We start from the raw sequence: 18,395 nt of genomic DNA on the forward strand, positions 1-18,395 counted from the left end.
TCATGAGGGATATAGGCCTATAATTCTTCTTAGTGGGGTCTTTGTCTGGTTTTGGAATCAGGGTAATGCTGGCTTCATAGATGGAGTTTGGATGCTTTCCTCCCATTTCTATTTTTTGGAACAGTTTGAGAAAATAGGTATTAAGTCTTTAAAAAAAATTGTTCTATCCCATTATCTTGGTTTTCTTCTTCAAGGATTGTTCTTATCTGTATGTTGGATCCTAAGAGAGATTTAATCACTCTTTCTCTTGAATCCTTTTATTTTCTTCATCGGAGGTGGGTGAAATTTAAAATTTCTACCTTATTATTTTCTATATCTCTTAAGATATTATCTGTGATAGCTACTTGTTCTTGGATTCCTTCCAGTTTAGTCTTTTTTTTTCCTGAGCGGATTTTTTTTTCCATGTTAAGAGAATGTCACTTTATTTTTTGTTTTAAGCTTTTAGTTAATGTATAGTGTAATATTAATTTCAGGAGTAGAATTTAGTGAGTCATCACTTACATATAACACCCAGTGCTCATTACAAGTGCCCTCCTTAATCCCCATCATTTAACCCATCCCCCGCCCATCTCCTCCCTACCAACCCTCAACTTGTTCTCTATACTTAAGAGTCTGTTTGGTGTCCCTGGATGGCTCAGTCAGTTAAGTGTCTGACTTCAGCTCGGGTCATGATCTTGTAATTTGTGGTTTTGAGCCCTGCATTGGGCTCTGGAGCCTGCTTTGGATTCTATGTCTCCCTTTCTCTCTGCCCCTCCCCGACTCGCTCGTGTATGTGCTCTCTCTCTCAAAAATAAACATTAAAAAAAAAAAGTCTGCTTAATGGTTTGTGTTTCTCTCTCTCCCCTCTCTCTGCCATGTTCATCTGTTTTGTTTCTTAAATTCTACATATGAGTGAAATCATATGGTATTTGTCTTTCTCTGAGTGACTTATTTCACTTAGCATAATACACTGTAGTTCCATCCATGTTGTTGCAAATGGCAAGATTTCATTCTTTTTTTATGGCTGAATAATAGTCCATTGTGTGTATATACAACGTCTTCTTTATCCACTTATCAGTCAGTGGACATTTGGGCTCTTTCCCTGAGCTGATTTTTAAACTTTGTTCTACCTCTTAGGTTTTGTTACTTCATTTCTGAGTTTTTATAATCTGAATGTCTTATTTTCAAATAGTAGGTTACACTTTTTCTGTTTTATGAATATGTCTTTGTTGTGCTTTCTTTGTGTGTTGGGATGTTATTCTACTCCTTTCTGTTTTTTGTAATAATAATTTTGTATGGGATTTGAACTTGATCTCTTTCTATTGCTTATTTTTATGTTACAGTTTTTGTGAATTTTTAGAAGAAGGCAGGATTCAAAATAACTTTTCTAATTTCTGTTGTTTTCTTGTAGTTTGCAAGTTATGGCCACTTGTTAATTTGTTATTTAGATATTTCCTGGCTCATTTCTTTTCCTCAACTCCACTTGGAGCTTTTCTTTTTTGTCTGTACCATCCCTGTGCTGCTTAGCAGATTCCACTGCTAGCAGTTTCTCCACAGTATGGGGTCCTGTCCAAGAACGTAGTCCTGGCTCACAAGTACTGAGTATCCTAGACTGCCCCCACTCCTTTGGATCTTCTTGAGTGGAACTCTTGCCCTCACCCTGTTTTAGGTACCATTTCATTCTCAGATCGCCTGCCCCACTTCCTAGTGAACACCACACGTCTCTGTGCTCAAATTCTCCTTTGCTCCTTCACTTCTCACAGCTTTGCTCTCAGATAGGAGCATATGTAGGACTTTGCAGGGTTGAATGTTTGTCCTTACCCATTTGTATTTTGGAATTTATTCTCTAGTTGTACATGTTTCTGTGCTTTTTGTTTTGCTTTCTTGTTACTCTTTTTTACATGGGGATTCAGAGACATTTAAAAACTATGCCTTCACCATTGCCATTCCTATGTTTCCACATTGTTAATTGTCAAGTTAATATATATTTATGAAGGTGATTTCATTTTTGTTTTTTTTTGTTTTTTTTTTTTTGTTTTTCTTTAAAAACAATCTCCACAGAGAAAAAGAAATTGGGATATAGAATACCCATCCTTACCTGGAGGGAGTCCACTGAAGTTCAGAAGAGCAGGTCTCAGGACAGTGGGGGCAACTGCCTCTCTATCTGAAGCATGGCTCAGGTGTGGAGAAGGATTTCAGGACACTTCTGGGACCCTGGTAAAGTAGTTGTAAAATTGTTTCCTTGAGTGCCAAATTTGAGATAAGTCTTAGATTCCTGAGTGTTCAGGCCACTGTATTTATATTTCTTTGGAATTCCTTTCCTTATTTCAGGATACAGTAATTAGTACATTCTTCTTTGCTCAACCTTGAATTCATTTTTGCCACTTCTTTCTGCTAGGCACAACCTTTGTACTTTTTTGTAAATGAAGGTTACATACTGAGAAGTTTCTCAGAAGATAAAATCTTTGAGCATCCTGCTCTTCACAAGAAATATATTGATGAAATGCTTTTATATCCTTAGAATCTTTTAGCAACAAGATATTCTAGTTAATTTTTGTATATGTGCGGATTTTGAAATACTGATAATATAAATGTGTACAAAATGGAATACTATTATAAACTTTTAATGGTTCTCTGTTTAGATTCTGGAAAAATATAAAAATACATTTATATATATATATGAGGAGTATGTGCTTTGGGAATACTTACTGGTAAATATAAATAAAACAGGGATATTTTAAGGAGGGTATAGTTTAAAGTTTTGAGTATTACAAAATAGTTTTGGTTTTAGCCCTTGTTATAAATTATTTCTCCTTCTCCTTCTCCTCCTCCTCCTCCTCCTCCTCCTCCTCCTCCTCCTTCCTGCAGTTGTTAACGGCTGAAAAGAAGATTGTTACAGAGAAGCACCTTGAATTATCTCTGAGACCCAAGGAAGGTAATATTTTTGTTGATTTATTGACAGAAAAGGTATAAGACTAATATATCCTTCTTTGATTTATTTACTTTCTTTTAAAAAGTTATTTAACATAGTTTGGGTAGACTGTATATTTGTGTTTTCCAAAATGTAAAAAACATATTTTTGAGAAATCTCTCTCTAATCTTTGTCACCATCTATCACATTTTGTCTTTCTTCCTATAAGTAATTATTAAAATTTTTCATGTGTCCTTCCTGGATTTACTCTTTTTTTTTTTTTTTTTTAATTTTTTTTTTTTTCAACGTTTATTTATTTTTGGGACAGAGAGAGACAGAGCATGAACAGGGGAGGGGCAGAGAGAGAGGGAGACACAGAATCGGAAACAGGCTCCAGGCTCTGAGCCATCAGCCCAGAGCCCGACGCGGGGCTCGAACTCACGAACCGCAAGATCGTGACCTGGCTGAAGTCCGACGCTTAACCGACTGCGCCACCCAGGCGCCCCTGGATTTACTCTTAATGAGCAGAGCCCGGTAGGTTAGCTTAGGCTCACAGCCCCAGAATTTAAAGTTTCTGATTTGGGAAATAAAGTTATGACCTATTATACAAGGACTGTACTATTTCAGGCAGTGGAATTCTTAACTTGGTGAATTAGTTAGGGAAAGCTTTCAGTTGCAGATACATAGAAACTGTTAGAGTGTGTGAAGGAATGGAGTTGAATTTATCTCCTGCAACAAGAAGTTCAGGGAGTCAGACTTGTTCTGAGTCCGGCAGCCTTAGTGTGGAGTTTGTTCTTGCCGTCATGAGGTGGAAGCTGAATTCTCCGGGCCCAATTCTCAGGAGGAGTGTGGGCTTTGTGGATTCTCTCCAGGTATACTTTTCGTCTGGAAAGGAATTCCCCCCCCCCCCCCCCCCCCCCCCAGGACCTCAACCTTTGGCCAGAACTTGTTATATAGGGTCACTTCTACTAAAGGGACTTCAGTGAAATTAAAGATTTTTAAATATGTATGTTGCTTCTCAAATAAAATTGGGGTTTTGTTAGTAAGGAAAAAAAGGGGATGGATATCAGGGAGGCTGCTGACTGCTGCCGTACTCAGTTACCCTGTGGGTGGGCAGGGAGAGTCAGGGCTTGGGACCTCAGGGATCTCCTTTGGCCCCTTGGTGTCCTGACTGTATCCTGTGAGGGCACTTGTCATATTAGAATAATTTGACACCTCTGTAAAGACCCTGTCTTCAAATAATCACATTCTGGGATGCTGGGATGTTGGAACTTAAACATATGAATGACCTTTAGGGCAACACAATTCAGTCCATAACACCACGTGCTAGCACAATGCCTGCATGCAATGGTTACCCAAAATGCTTACCTGTTGTAACTATTCTCAGTCTAGCTAATGTTCTTCCTAGAAGTCATTTTATCTGTAGTGATTTTATCTATATAAATTATATAAAGTACCTATAATTCAGGGGTTTATGAATTCCATAAATTCATTATAGAATCTGAAAATAGCAGTAGCTTTACTTCCTGTCTCAGTCTGTTCAAGCTGCTATAACAATAATACTACAGACTAGGTGGCTTATAAACACCAGAAATTTATTTCACACAGTTCTGGAGGTTGGAGGTCCAGTATATTCAGTGTCTGGTGAAGACTCACTTCAGGTTCATGACAGTATCATCTTGCTGTGGACTCACATGGAAGAAGGGGTCAGCAATCTCTCTGGGGGCTTCTTTTGTAGTCTACTAATGCCATTCATGAGGGCTTCACCCTCATGACCTAATCACCCCCAAATCCCCACCTCTTAATCTCACACATTGGGGATGAAGTTTCAACAGGGTAAATTTTAAGAGATATAAGCATTCAGTCTATAGCATTCCACTCCTTCCTTTTCAGTTTACTCTTCCTGATGCATAATAATATAAGGGTTTGATAATGTCTTTTGCAATATAGACACAGTTTAGTTTTTATTAGCTATTTAAATCTATATGGATGAAGTTTAGTTTATTTTTAATTTTGTATTTTGAAGGTAGAAAACTTTAGTAATTCTGGGTGTTCATGGCACAAAGTAAGTGTCAATAAATGTATATAATTATTTTCTGGTTTTGTGCCTTTGTAAGTATTGTATTTTCAGACATCATCTTGTCAGCGAATCTCCTTTCCTGATCAACACAAAGTGGAGCAATTGCATTTTTTCATACCTTTCAGACCATGCATTACTTGAGGGAGGAGTTTTCTTATTTTTCTGTTTCCTCAAGGTTTACTATATCAGAGTTGTTATGTAAATATGTATTAAATGAAGCCATTTAACTTCTTTTTTTTAACGTTTATTTATTTTTGAGACAGAGAGAGACAGAGCATGAGCAGAGAAAGGATAGAGAGAGAGGGAGACACAGAATCCGAAGGAGGATCCAGGCTCTGAGCTGTCAGCCCAGAGCCCAACACGGGACTCGAACCCACAAGCTGTGAGATCATGACCTGAGCCGAAGTCGGAGGCTCAACTGACTGAGCCACCCAGGCGCCCGAAGCCATTTAATTTCTGAGCCTGTTTCCTCTTCTGTAAAACTTGAATTATAATATCTAATCTCTTAATCTCATTGTAATGTGTCTAAGGTACTTTTTTTAAGTTTAACATTATAACTCAATTAGATAAATATAAGTAGAAAAATTGATTTTTATGAAGTATATATTCCTTTTCTGATCACTATCAGAAAAATTTTCTGTGAACTTCCTATTACACCAAGATGGAGTAGCCCCATTCCTTCTAGGTTTTCCATCTATCAGAATGGCTAAAATAAAAAGTGGTGACAACATCAAATGTTGTAAGTGATATGGAGAAACTGATACATTGCTGATGGAACTGTAAAATGGTACAGCCACTCTGGAAAATAGTTTGGCAGTTTCTTAGAAGACTAAACATGCAATTACTGTACAATCCAGCAACTGCCTTTTGACATTTATCCTAGAGAGTGAAAATTGCATTCACATAAAACTCCATGTGCAATATTTATAGCAGCTTTATTCATAATAACCCCAAGTTAGAAACAACACAGATGCCCTTTAGTTATTGAATGGATAAACAAGCTCTGGTGCATCCAAATCATGGAATACTACTTAGTAATAGAAAGAAAGGGTTGCTACATAGAACAACAAATAGATGAATGTGCAGGGAATTATGCCACATAAAAGCCAATCCTGAAGGGTCACATAGTATGGTTCCATTTGTATATCATTCTTGAAATGACAAAATTACAAAAGTGTAAAAACTGATTCATTTGCAGAGGTTCAGAATTGGGGAAAGGAGGGTAGCTATGATGTGGCTTTAAAAAAGGTAATACAAGGGGCACCTGTGAAGCTCAGTTGCTTAAGTGTCTGACTCTTGATCTCAGCTCAGGTCTTGATCTCCGGGTCATGAGTTCAAACCCACATTGGGCTTTGCACTGGGCATGAAGCCTATTTGAAAAATAATAATAGATAAATAAAATGAAAAGGTAACACAAGATATCCTCATGGTGATGGGATTGTTCTATGTCTTGAGTGTATCAGAATTAACATTCTGGTTGTGATGTTACGTTTTGCAAAATGTTACCATTGGAGGAACTGGGTAAAGCATACAAGGGCTCTCTTTATTGCTTCTTATGCCTATAGGTGAATCTATTATTACCTCAAAATAACAAATTTAGTTAAATAAAAGTTTGCTGTTAAGTGTTTTTAAGCACAGTACTGCTACCAGGGCTCCCAGTATGGCAAAGGAGGCACATAGAAGCATTTCTGTTGTACAGAAGTATTGGATTTATGGTTTGTTTTGTGTTTTTCTTTTGGTTCATAAAATATTCTAGGAAGTTATACTTCTGTAATTATTTCGCGGTTAATTTTTTGAGTTTCTCTTTGTGCCCCAATTTCCTTGTCTTTTATAACTTATCTCAATTTGTTCTACTTCTTTTTCTTATAATTTGGTTTTAATTCAAAGAATCTTGTGCTGCACATAGAACTTCAGGCAGGAAGATTTGGCATAAGACATTGCTTTCATTATCATTAGAATTTTATTATTTGTGATTTCAGCAAAGTAATATGCATAAAATCTTATTCTGATAAAGAACTATCAGTTAATTGTGTTTATGTATTTTCTTTTTTCTTTAACAGAAACTGCTGCATCTAAGAGTACCAGTGGACTTACAGATATAACATGGAGTTCCAGTGGAAGTGATGTGTCAGATGAGGATAAAACACTTTTTAAATCACAAAGAGATAATGGACATAGTTCTAGGATAGACAGATTTTCTAATAGGAACAAGAATATTTTATGTACAGAAGATGGGGCCAGTGAAGGTAAAATGAAATTTGTTTCTTACCTCTTTCTGCTATATATTGGGTTCAGTATTGGAAAAAACATCAATCCTTTTATTAACATTTAGTATTAGTGATGACTATACTGAGTCTTGGCCTCTATGCTCAGCCCTTTAGAAACATTTTCTCATTTAATATTTCTCACAACAACTCTAAGAGATAAGTATTACAAGTATTATTTTTACAGCTAACAACTTAAGCTTGAACATGTAGAGTTGATTGGGATTCCACTTAGGGTCTCTGACAGCAAAGCCAGGTCTTTCAACTACTGCATAGTGCTGCACCTGTATTGCCTCCTTGCTGACCTGATTTGGGTAAATACTGTGATAGCCAATGTGTGGTAGAAGTGTAATACAAGTTTCTGTTCTGATGGCATTTTATATTGTGGGTTTAAAAAAATTTTTTTTATTTATTTGAGAGAGAGAGTGTGAATGGGGGAGAGAGGCAGAAGGAGGGAGAGAATCTTAAGCAGGCTCCATGCTGAGCATGGACACGGGCCCAATCCCACAACCCTGGGATCGTGACCTGATCCAAAATTAAGAGTCAGATGTTCAACCAACTGAGCCATTCAGGGTGCCCCATATTGTATTATTATGTTTTTGACAATTTGAAGGAGAGTTTCTCAACCTTGGCACTAATGCCATTTGGGGCCAAAAAATTCTTTGTTGGGGGGAGAGGGACTTTCCTGTGTAGTGTAGGGTGTTTAATAGCATCTCTAGCCTTTTTTTTGCTAGATGACAGTAGTTCCCCCAGTCCCATTTGTGACAGCTGTGAATGTCTCCAGATGTTGTAAGATATCCCCAGAAGGACATCCCCAGTTGAGAACCACAGACTTTTAGAATTAGGAAAATCAGTCGTTTTACAGTTTTTAAAATATAGCTTATTCAGAGTATTTAAAAGTCTTAATGCTTTCAAAATAAACTTTGACTTTTAACTCTTTGAAGTTCATATGAGTTAGGTACTTGGTCAAGGTTAAGTTTATGCAGACAAACTCTGTGGAAGGTCATTTTATTCCTTTGACCACTTTGTATGTCATCTTGGTAACTACCAATTGACATTCTGGTAATAAACAGGTGAAGTGGTATTTTAAGGTTATACATAAGCTGGCAGCTCTTATATTGTTAATTCAATCATATTAAATGATATTCATTGTTATGTAACTCTTGGTTTGTCTTTACACATCTCAGAACATAATTTCATTTATATTAAAAACTATGCTTTTTATGGGTGGATAGTATGGTATGTGAATTACATCTCATTAAAGCTGCTATTAAAAGAAATAAAAACTGTTTATGTCCTTTATTAAAAGAGATAGTAGTTTTCAAAACTATTTAAGACTAGAAAGGTATTTTGAGCTAATTATATTTGTCATTAGTTAATTTATATATTTGGGTGCTGTCCAGTTGGGGGCATAAATATTTACAATTGCTTGATCTTGGAGGATAGACCTCTTAATATGATATAGTGTCCATCTCTTGTTACAGTCTTTGTTTTAAAATGTAGTTTGTCTAGGGGCGCCTGGGTGGCGCAGTCGGTTAAGCGTCCGACTTCAGCCAGGTCACGATCTCGCGGTCCGGGAGTTCGAGCCCCGCGTCAGGCTCTGGGCTGATGGCTCAGAGCCTGGAGCCTGTTTCCGATTCTGTGTCTCCCTCTCTCTCTGCCCCTCCCCCGTTCATGCTCTGTCTCTCTCTGTCCCAAAAAATAAATAAATGTTGAAAAAAAAAATAAAAAAAAAATAAAAAAAAATGTAGTTTGTCTAATATAGGTATGGCTACTCCAGCTTTCTTTTGATGTCCATTAGCATAATAGATGCTTCTCGATCCCCTCACTTTCAATCTGCAGGTGTCTTTAGGTCTAAAATGAGTCTCTTGTAGGCAGCATATAGATGGGTCTTTTTTTAATTTTTTAATTTTTTTATCCATTCTGATACCTATGTCTTTTGATTGGAGCATTTAGTCCGTTTACATACAGAGTGATTATTGATATGAATTTAGTGCCATTGTGTTACCCATAAAATTGGTGTTTCTGGTGATATTCTCTGGTCCTTTCCAGTGTTTATTGGTTTTGGTCTGTCTTTCTTACTCATAAAGTCCCCCTTAAAATTTCTTGCAGGGCTGGTTTAGTGATCATGAACTCTTAGTTTTTGTTTGAGAAATTTTCTGTCTCTTCTCCTATTCTGAATGACAACCTTGCTGGATGAAGAATTCTTGGCTGTATATTTTTCCTATACATGATGTACTTTGATCTGCTGTGAACCTGATTTGTCTTCCCTTGTAGTTTAAGGAATTATTTTCCCTTGCTGCCTTCAGGATTCTTTCCTTGTCTATGTATTTTGTGAACTTGACTATGATATGTCTTGTTGTGGGCTGGCTTTTGTTGAATTTAGTGGGAATTCTCTGTGCCTCTTGGATTTGGATGTCTGTGTTCTTCCTCAGATTAAGGAACTTTTTAGCTGTAATTTGCTCAGATAAACCCTCTGCCTCTTTTTCTCTCTCTTCTTCTTCTGGAATTCCTATGATACAAATGTTATCACTCTTTATGGAGCCATTGATTTCCCTGAGTACATTCATGATCCAATACTTTCCCTCTTCTTTTCAGCTTTATTATTTTCCATGATTTTATCTTGTATATTACTGATTCATTTTTCTGCTTCGCCCATCCTCATTGTCATTGCATCCAGTCGGTTTTGTGTCTCAGTTCTAGCATTTTTTTCAATAAATTGTTTCTGAAGTTTATTTATTTATTTAGAGAGAGCGAGAAGAGGGGGGCAGAGAAAGAGGAAGAGAGAGAGAATCTCAAGCAGGCTTCACACTGTCAATGCAGAACCCAGCATGGGGCTTGAACCCACCAACCTTGAGATCATGACTCAATTGAGCTGAAGTCAAGAATCGGATGCTTAACCAAAGGAATCACATAGGTGCCCCTAGCCTTTTTTATTTCATCCTGACTAGTTTTTAGTTCTTTTATCTCTGTAGCAAGGGATTATCTAGTATCTTCTATGCTTTATTCAAGCCCAGCTAGTATCCTTATGATTGTTGTTTTAAATTCTAATTCAGGCATCTTACTTATGTGAATCTTGATTAAATTCCTTGCCAGTACTTCTTCCTGTTCTTTCCTTTGGGGTGAATTCCTCCATCTTGTCATTTTGTCTAGGTTAATTTTTTTTTTGTATGACTGTTAGGAAAGCCTTTTCTATTCCTGCTCCTGAGATTAATGGCTATGTTAAGAAGAGGTCCTGTATTATCTTGGGCCTGGTACTACAGGAAGTGTTTGCGTGTGCACTTTGCTGTTATATTTTGGCTGCACCTTCCCTGAGGTCAGTCTCCTGCATAGTTTCTCCTTGCCTGCAGTGTGGGGTTTTTGGACCTTGTCCACTGTATGGCATGTTTTAACTAGCTGTATTTTGGTCTGCTTGTTAAATGAAACTAGAGCCTATCTCCCTTAGAGCTGAAGCTTTGCAGCCTCTATGATCAGTAGACTAGGTGTGTACGAGGGGTTTGTGCTGGTCTTTGGAGGGGAGCATCCTGCTGGGCTGATTCTCAGGCAGATTTGCTTAGCGGAGATGCCCCTGCAGGGCACAGGGGCGGGGCTTGGTGTAAGTGGCTCTGGCCACCACTTAGTGGCACCGTTTTGCTCATTGAAGTTGGTCAGTGCTAATGGGCAGAGGAAATGATGTCACCCCACCTTCTTATCCCTAGAGCAGAGAGTTCGTGCATACTACTCTTCAGGAAGTTCTCACTTCTCTTATGTCCCTGGTGTCTGTCAGATCCCTGACCTCACCCTGTCTGTGTCCAAGTATCTGTCTGTGCCTGCCAGTACCTCCTGTGTTTTATCTCAGGCATGCAGCTGGCTTTTAAATCTCCAGATTTTACCGATCTACGTGGCATGGACCTGCACTGATCCTCTGGGGGAGGGTCTTAGCACGCTGTGGCTGGTGCAGGTTTGTCCCAGGAAAGCAGTCGCACAACCACACAGTGGTTTGGAGTTTATGGTAAAGCACAGCAAAGAAGCTGGCAACCAAGGTCTGCTGCCCTCAATAGATGTCTCTGTTCTATGCTAGTGTACAGGGCGGCATGTTGGCTCTTGTTAGCTCTCTTATCCCTTGAGAGGCTGTGCCACCTTTCCAACTGCACCCCAAGAAAGGGAACTGTTTCTCCCCTTGTGACCCAGGGAATCCTCAGACCACACTTCCTGCTCTCCAGCCTCTGCGTCCTTCCCCACAGGAGCACTGCTAGTCCTACCAGGCATGACCCCTGCAATGGTGGGGCTTCCTAAAACTTCTGCAGAATTCAGCCCCTCTCCTTTTCCCAGTTAGTGATTTTGGGGAAGAGTTTTTCTTGTGCAGTCCCCTGGGTGCTGCTTTCTCTCTCTTTCTTTTTTCTTTTGCTCCTTTCTCCATTATCATGGCTCCCTCCCTTTCATGGCATCTGCAGTTCTTTCCTCCTCCAAATCAACTCGCTGTAGCTCCTACCTTCCATGATGTGGCCATTTTTCCACCACTAGATGTATAGTTTGTTCTCTTAGTTCTCAGATCAATTTTTTGGGTGTTTGGAATGATTTGATATTTATCTCTATTCAAGGGAGGAGACAAGCATAGGGTCCCACTACTCCTCCACCATCTTAACTCTTCCTCCTTGAGTTAACTACTTTAAAATGAGTTCACATGGGGTGTCCGGGTGGCTCAGTCTGTTAAGCATCTGACTTTGGCTTAGGTCATAATCTCGCAGTGGGAGGGTTTGAGCCCCGAGTCTGGCTCTGTGCTGACAGATCAGAGCCTGAAGCCTGCTTCAGATTCTGTGTCTTCCTCTCTCTGTGCCCCTTCCCTGCTCATGCTCTGTCTCTTGCTCTTTCTCTCTCTTTCAAAAATAAATAAACATTAAAAAAAATTTTTTTTAAATAAGTTCACAAGTTGTTGACTTCTGTTAAGCAAGTTGACTGTTGGGTAAAAAATAAATGATCCCTTGGAGTGTATTTTATCATGTGTGTAAATGCTGGCTTATCTTTCTCTTCCTTTTCCTTCTCCTCCTCCCTCCCCCATTTTACCTTTAATTACCATTTATCAGTTTCTTATTTTACCCCAGACACTTGGGGCATATGTATATTATTTCCTTTTATATCAACTACATCCTGTAAGCGGAGTACGCTTATTTTATAGAAGGAAATTGGGACTCAGAGAAGTCAAATGGCTTGCCCAGAGTCACATATTTAACAAGTATGCCAATTGATATTATTGGTTGGGATGTGTAACTTCAATGCTGTATGCTTCAACACTGTTCTGGTGCTTACCAAACCTGGCTTCTTATCATAATTTCCAAGTAAACCTTTAAAACAGTATACCTAGGGCATCTGGGTGGCTCAGTTAAGTGTCAGCTCAGCGATCTCATGGTCGTGAGATTGAGCTATGCTGAGCGTGGATCCTGTCTGGGATTCTTTCTCTCCTTCTCCCTCTGCCTCTCTCTAAATAAATGAATGAATGAATGAATAAATAAATTAATTAATTAAAAACAATATATTCAGACCTCCTTCCAGCTGTATTGGATTAGACTGTCTGGGCCTTAAGGCCAGAATTGAGTTAAAATTGTCAAAATATTTTCGTCTTTAAAAAATCTTTCCCCCTCCATTTGTCTTTTATATAACTTGGAGAAAACTTCTTAACTTTTTGAAGACTCAATTTCTTCATCTATAAAATGCAAATTTGAGTCTAACATTAATTGTCTTGACTGCTTCATAAAAACATTGTGAACAATGAAGTCTTATTAGTTTTGGTTGTGGTCTGTCATTTTCAGGGTAGGAACAGTGTTCTGTATTATCTCCTATATTTGTTTGCTTGTTTTGGTATTGTGAGTGTCTAGAATGGTACAGTAGCCCGTCAGTAGGCACTGATTCTACTGAATAAATGAAGAATGATTGAACAAATGCTACAAAAGTACAGTAGCTTTGAGGGCACTTGTGTTCCTCCTCTGCCTTTCTGTGGCTTTCTGCTGTGATGCTTCAGCAACCTGGAGAATTTCTTATGCATTCCAGTGCCTGGCTTCCATAGTAAATGTGTTGTTACATGTGGGAAATAATTGCCATTATGCACCTGCTTCTCTTAGACTGGTCTGACCTCTAGTCTTTTATAATTACTCTAGTGCACTTCTATTTTCTGGAACAACAGTGTTAGATAAAAGAAGACTTCCATTTTTGTTTACTTTATTCCATACTTTTAACTTTGGCTGAAATTTTTCTTTGTTGTTCTTGTTGTTGTTTTTATTTTGAATTTTCTTCAATTATTAAAGCTAGTAAGTTATTTTATTTTAATATTACTTCTATGTGGAAATAAGATTGTTGCTGTCAAACCTCTGAAATAGGGCTGAGATATCTTACTCGTCCTCTGAGTTGCTGAAGTAGCCGTAAGGGGGAATACTTGCGTTTTGTACTGTAGGAAAGGTTTATGTTATATTCCTCAGAGATACCTCAGAGATTAATTTATCCTTAATAACTAATTTTATTTCTTTAAATACAGATTAAATTTGGTTATTTAATATATGAAAATAATTTAACTTCCAAATTAAATTTTGCAGAAGTACTACCTAGATAAAAATGCTTATAAAGTAAACCAAAAAGTAAATTTACTTGTTTCTTTATTGATGAGAAATATATAGAAAAAGTTTTAGGTGAAAATCCTTGAATAAGTCTATTAGTAGAAGACTGATTAAATAAACTGTAGGTTAACTGTGTAATGGAATACTATGTTATTAAAAAGAATGAAGATGTTGCCTGTTAATTGATGTGGGAAAACCTCTGTTAAGTAAAAAGAAATCAAAGTGTATCAGAAAAGAGGAAAAAATAATAATATATTTTATTTGCTTGGATATGCTAGAGAAACTCTAGAAAGATACAAAAACAACTAATGAAAGTAGTTACCTGAGAATTGGAGTAGGGGCAGTAGGAGAAACAGGATGGCTAGAGATAAGAGTAGGAATATAGTTTTCACAGTCTTTTAATATATTTTTAAAAAATGACTCAGCAATATGGATGTTTTTAACTACTGAGAATTAAAAAAATGGATTAATAAATATTAAGGATTTTAAATTGTTTAAAATTGTATTTTTTAGATGAACTACAGTTTATTGACTGGGAGATTGACAGTGACAGGGAAGATACTAGTGAGTATAATGAATTTGAAGACTGTGAGAGTGTTGTGGAAATATCAGACTGTGCTTCTTGTTCAAGCAATCATTCTTCGACTAGTGAAGAGGGGTTCTCTGAGCTCTTGAAGGTAAGAACCAGTTGTCTCAAAATTTTTCATTCTGTTTGTCACATTTGTCAATCATAGCCGTTTAGGGTTTGACTTTTAACTCTTTTTTCCAGGACACTTTTGATTCTTAGGGATTCTTTTATTCTTTACTTCCTTGTCTCTAAATAACATGCTTGTAATGTACTTATAAACACAGTAACTCTCCTCACCCACTCCTCCACCTGCACTTTTGCACTTTTCCCATTCCTCCATTCTCCCAGGACACATGTGTCATGGTTTGCTTAGGTTAGTATTCAGCATTACGTAATATTCATAGCCATGGCATATATTAATTATGATTATTTTTCCTTCAAAACTTTTCATTTTCCTTGGAGTTAATTATTTTGGGTTTTTGTTTGCCTAGCTTTATTTATTGATATTAAAACTCTAACTTTTTGTCCTCATTTGGCTCTCCTGTTAAGGTTTTCAGGCATAGCAGACATTCTGTCAGTTTTGTTTTCTTGGAGAACTCATTCTCACGGCCTCCTAGCTGCTCTAATTTGTTCCACTGCTTTGTGGATGTAGCCACCCTTTGGTCACTCCTCACCATTTTCCAGTAATTCCCTTTACTTCTCTTCTGTGCAGAGCAACTTTATCCTGGATTCCATGTCTTCCTCTTTCTTGGTTTTTATTCTCAGTTTGATTAAGCACATCTTCTAGGAAAGGATTTATGGAAGATAAATGGCATGCCAGAGATGTATTTATCATACTTTGATAAATGGCTAACCATTTATGTAGAATTGTAGTTTGGAAATCATTTTTCTTCAGTATTTTGAAGACATTGCTTCATTGTCTTCTAGTTCCAGATTTGCTGTCAAGAAGTGTGAAGCTATTCTCATTCTTGATTTTTAAGGATTTTCTCTTTGTCACTTCTTTTAGCAGCATGATTGTGATATGCCTATGTGTGGTTTTCTGCTTGGAGTTTATCAAGCTTTTTGGGTATGTGGGGAATCATAGGTCCCCAAGCCCACCCCTAGGTTTGGTAATTCACTAGGAGGACACTCAGAACTTAGTATATGGTCATACTCATGACTATGATGTATTACAGTGAAATGATACAAAGCAAAATCTGCAATTTTTCAAGAATCCTAGTCTAGTGGAGTCACATAGGATACGCTTAATTGCTTCAACAATGAGTTTTGACAACATCTGTAAAGCATTAACCGCCAGGGGAGCGAGCTCATTAGCAACTCAGTGCCCAGAGTTTTTATTGGGGGGCTGGTACCAAAATTTTAGTGCCAAAAGCATGTACCAAAATTTTAGATTTCAAGAAGGAAAACAGGTATTCAAACTAAGCCATATTGTTAGCACGGTTTAGGCAGAGGGAGACACTTTCACCATTTAGGGGAGGTTGGGAACTCTCTTGGTGTCTAAATAAGCAGAGGTAGACAAGGACCAACATTGCAAGCAGGCCTTTCTGAGTATACCCTCAGGTCAGCTATGTTAACTTTCTTCTTCGTATGGATTTAAAGTTTTCATCACATTTAGAAAGTTTTTTTGCCTTAATTTTTTTTCTGACTTCCCTTTTCCTTTCCTTTTGGACTACAATTATATGTATATTAATGAGGCTGCTCCATGTTATATCATGGGATCATTGATGCTATATTCATTTTCCCCCCTCTCTTTTTAATTTATGCTGGCTTTTATTGCTATATCTTCAAAGTTTAATATCTTTTTGCTCTCTGTGTCTAATTGTCTGTTAATACTATCCAGTGTATTTGTCATCTCTTAAAGTTTGATATGAATCTTTTTGTATTATCTTGTCTTAACCTCATCATATCTTTTCTATGTTTTGAAAATATAGAGTGTATTTATAATAGTTGTTTTAGTGACTTTTTCTCTAACTCTATCATTTGTGTTATTTTTGTGTCTATTTCTATTGATTAATATTTCTCTTTATTGTGGATTGTATTTTTCTCCTTCTTTGCATGCCTAGACATTTTTCAGTGGATACCAAATATTGTGAATTCTATGTTGTTCGTTGCTGGATTTTAAAAAATTTCTTTAAATATTTTGCAACTTTGTTCTCAGGTGCCGTTATTTGGAAACAGTTTCATCCTTTTGGGTGTTGCTTTATGATTTATTAGGTGGGTCTGGGGAGTGTTATGTCACTACCCTCCTGAGCATTCTATGTAATACTCCTAATTATGGGTTTTTCTGGTCTGGCTGGCAGGAGTAGCTGCCGTGGCCTGACACTGGTGTGGCATTGGGAACTGTTCTCTAGATGGTTCTTTCCCTGGTCTAGAGTAGTTTTATTTATATGCACATACTGATCAGTACTCAGCTGAACACCTGAGGTGGATTGCTGGAGTTTGTTGCGTAGCTCTGGTTTTTCTGTTACTCTGTCCTACGAACTCTAGCTACATTTGTCTGCCTGGACACTCAGCTCTGTCTCTTCAACTCAGGGAACCCACTGGACTCAACCTCAGTTCCTCTTTTCTGTTTGTGGTTTGGAAATTCTCTCAAGAAAGTAAGCTAGGGCAATTGTAGAGCTCAATTTTTTATTCCCTGACTTTCAGGCATTAGTGTTTTTGTCTGATGTTCAGTGCTTGAAAACCATTGTTTCATATATTTTGTCAGGATTATTTCCTTTCTTCCTACCTGCCTTCCTTTCCCTCCGTCTCTCTCTCTCTCTCTCTCTCTTGTTTTTTGCTTGTTTTTTTTTCATTTTGTTGTTACTGTTTTTGGTGTTTTAGGTGGGAGGATAAATCCATTTGCTATTATTCCATCTTGGCCACCTTTCTGATCTTTTATGCAGTCCAGTACATGATAAGATGCTCATCATCATTAGTCACTAAGGAGTTGCAAATCCAAACCATGATGAGATACCACTTTACACCTATTAGGATGGCTGTTATCCATAAATGGGAAAAAAACAACAACATTGAGATATTGGAACCCTTATACATTGCTGGTGGGAATGTAAAATGGTACAGCCACTGTGGAAGAGCTTGATGGTTTCTCAAAAAGTTAAACATGAAATTACCACCTAATCCAGCAATTCTGCTTCTGAATATATATACACAGAAGAACTGAAAGTGGGGACCCAAATATATTTGTACATCAATGTTCATAGTATCATTATTCACAATAGTTGGATGGTGGAAACAATCCAAATGTCCATCAACAAGAATGGATAAGCAAAATGTTGTATATATGTACAGTGGATTATTATTCAGCCTTAAAAAAGAATGAAATTCTGGGGTGCCTGGGTGGCTCAGTTGGTTAAGTGTCTGACTCTTTGATTTGAACTCATATCATGATCCTAGGGTTGTGGGATCAAGTCCCCTGTCAGGTTCCATGCTGAGTGTGGAGCCTGCTTAAGATTCTTTTCTCTCTCCCTCTGCCCCTCTCCCTTGCTTGTGCACTCTCTCTCTAAAATATAAAAGAGAATTTCATTCCTTTTTCTAAAATGTTAAATGTTTATTTATTTTGAGAGAGAGAGAGGCCATGAGAGCGGGGGAGGGGCAGAGAAAGAGGGAGAGAGAGAATCCTAAGCAGGCTTCCCATTGTCAGTGCAGAACCCAGCTTGGGGCTTGATCTCATGAACTGTGAGATAATGACCTGAGCCAAAATCAGGAGTCAGATGCTTAACCTACTGAGCCCACCCAGGCACCCTGGAATGAAATTCTGATACAAGTACAGTATGGATGAACTTTGAAAACATTATTGTAGATAAAATAAGCCAGACACAAAAGGACAAGTGCTGTGTAATTCAACATATAGGCAGTACCTTGAATAAGCAAATTCATAGAAACAGAAAGTAGAATAGAGGTTACCAGGGGCTGAGGAGTAAGGGGAGTTATTGTTTAAATGTGAATAGTTTCTGATTGGGATGATGATGAAAGGTTCTAGATGGTTAGTGGTGCATTTATAAACATC

General features: G+C 37.7%; 1 protein-coding gene across 6 annotated transcripts in view; it reads left to right on the forward strand.

Annotated features, from left to right (window-relative positions):
- Positions 1-18,395, forward strand: part of SPIDR (scaffold protein involved in DNA repair) — a 509,126-nt gene that overhangs the window by 27,925 nt on the left and 462,806 nt on the right. For 5 of the 6 annotated variants that reach the window (XR_007148501.1, XR_007148502.1, XM_047841985.1 and 2 more), the window contains 4 exons: positions 2,041-2,196; positions 2,848-2,914; positions 7,031-7,216; positions 14,332-14,495. Coding sequence is in view for 3 of the 6 variants with exons in the window: in XM_047841985.1 (XP_047697941.1) it covers positions 2,041-2,196; positions 2,848-2,914; positions 7,031-7,216; positions 14,332-14,495 (573 nt within the window). In the remaining 3 variants the exon portion in view is untranslated. Of the gene's footprint in view, positions 1-2,040; positions 2,197-2,847; positions 2,915-5,495; positions 5,501-7,030; positions 7,217-14,331; positions 14,496-18,395 lie in introns of those variants that run through there. The other variant, XM_047841990.1, reaches the window with a different exon arrangement.

The sequence above is a fragment of the Prionailurus viverrinus genome, chromosome F2 (genome assembly GCF_022837055.1).
Source record: "Prionailurus viverrinus isolate Anna chromosome F2, UM_Priviv_1.0, whole genome shotgun sequence".
Taxonomy (NCBI): domain Eukaryota; kingdom Metazoa; phylum Chordata; class Mammalia; order Carnivora; family Felidae; genus Prionailurus; species Prionailurus viverrinus.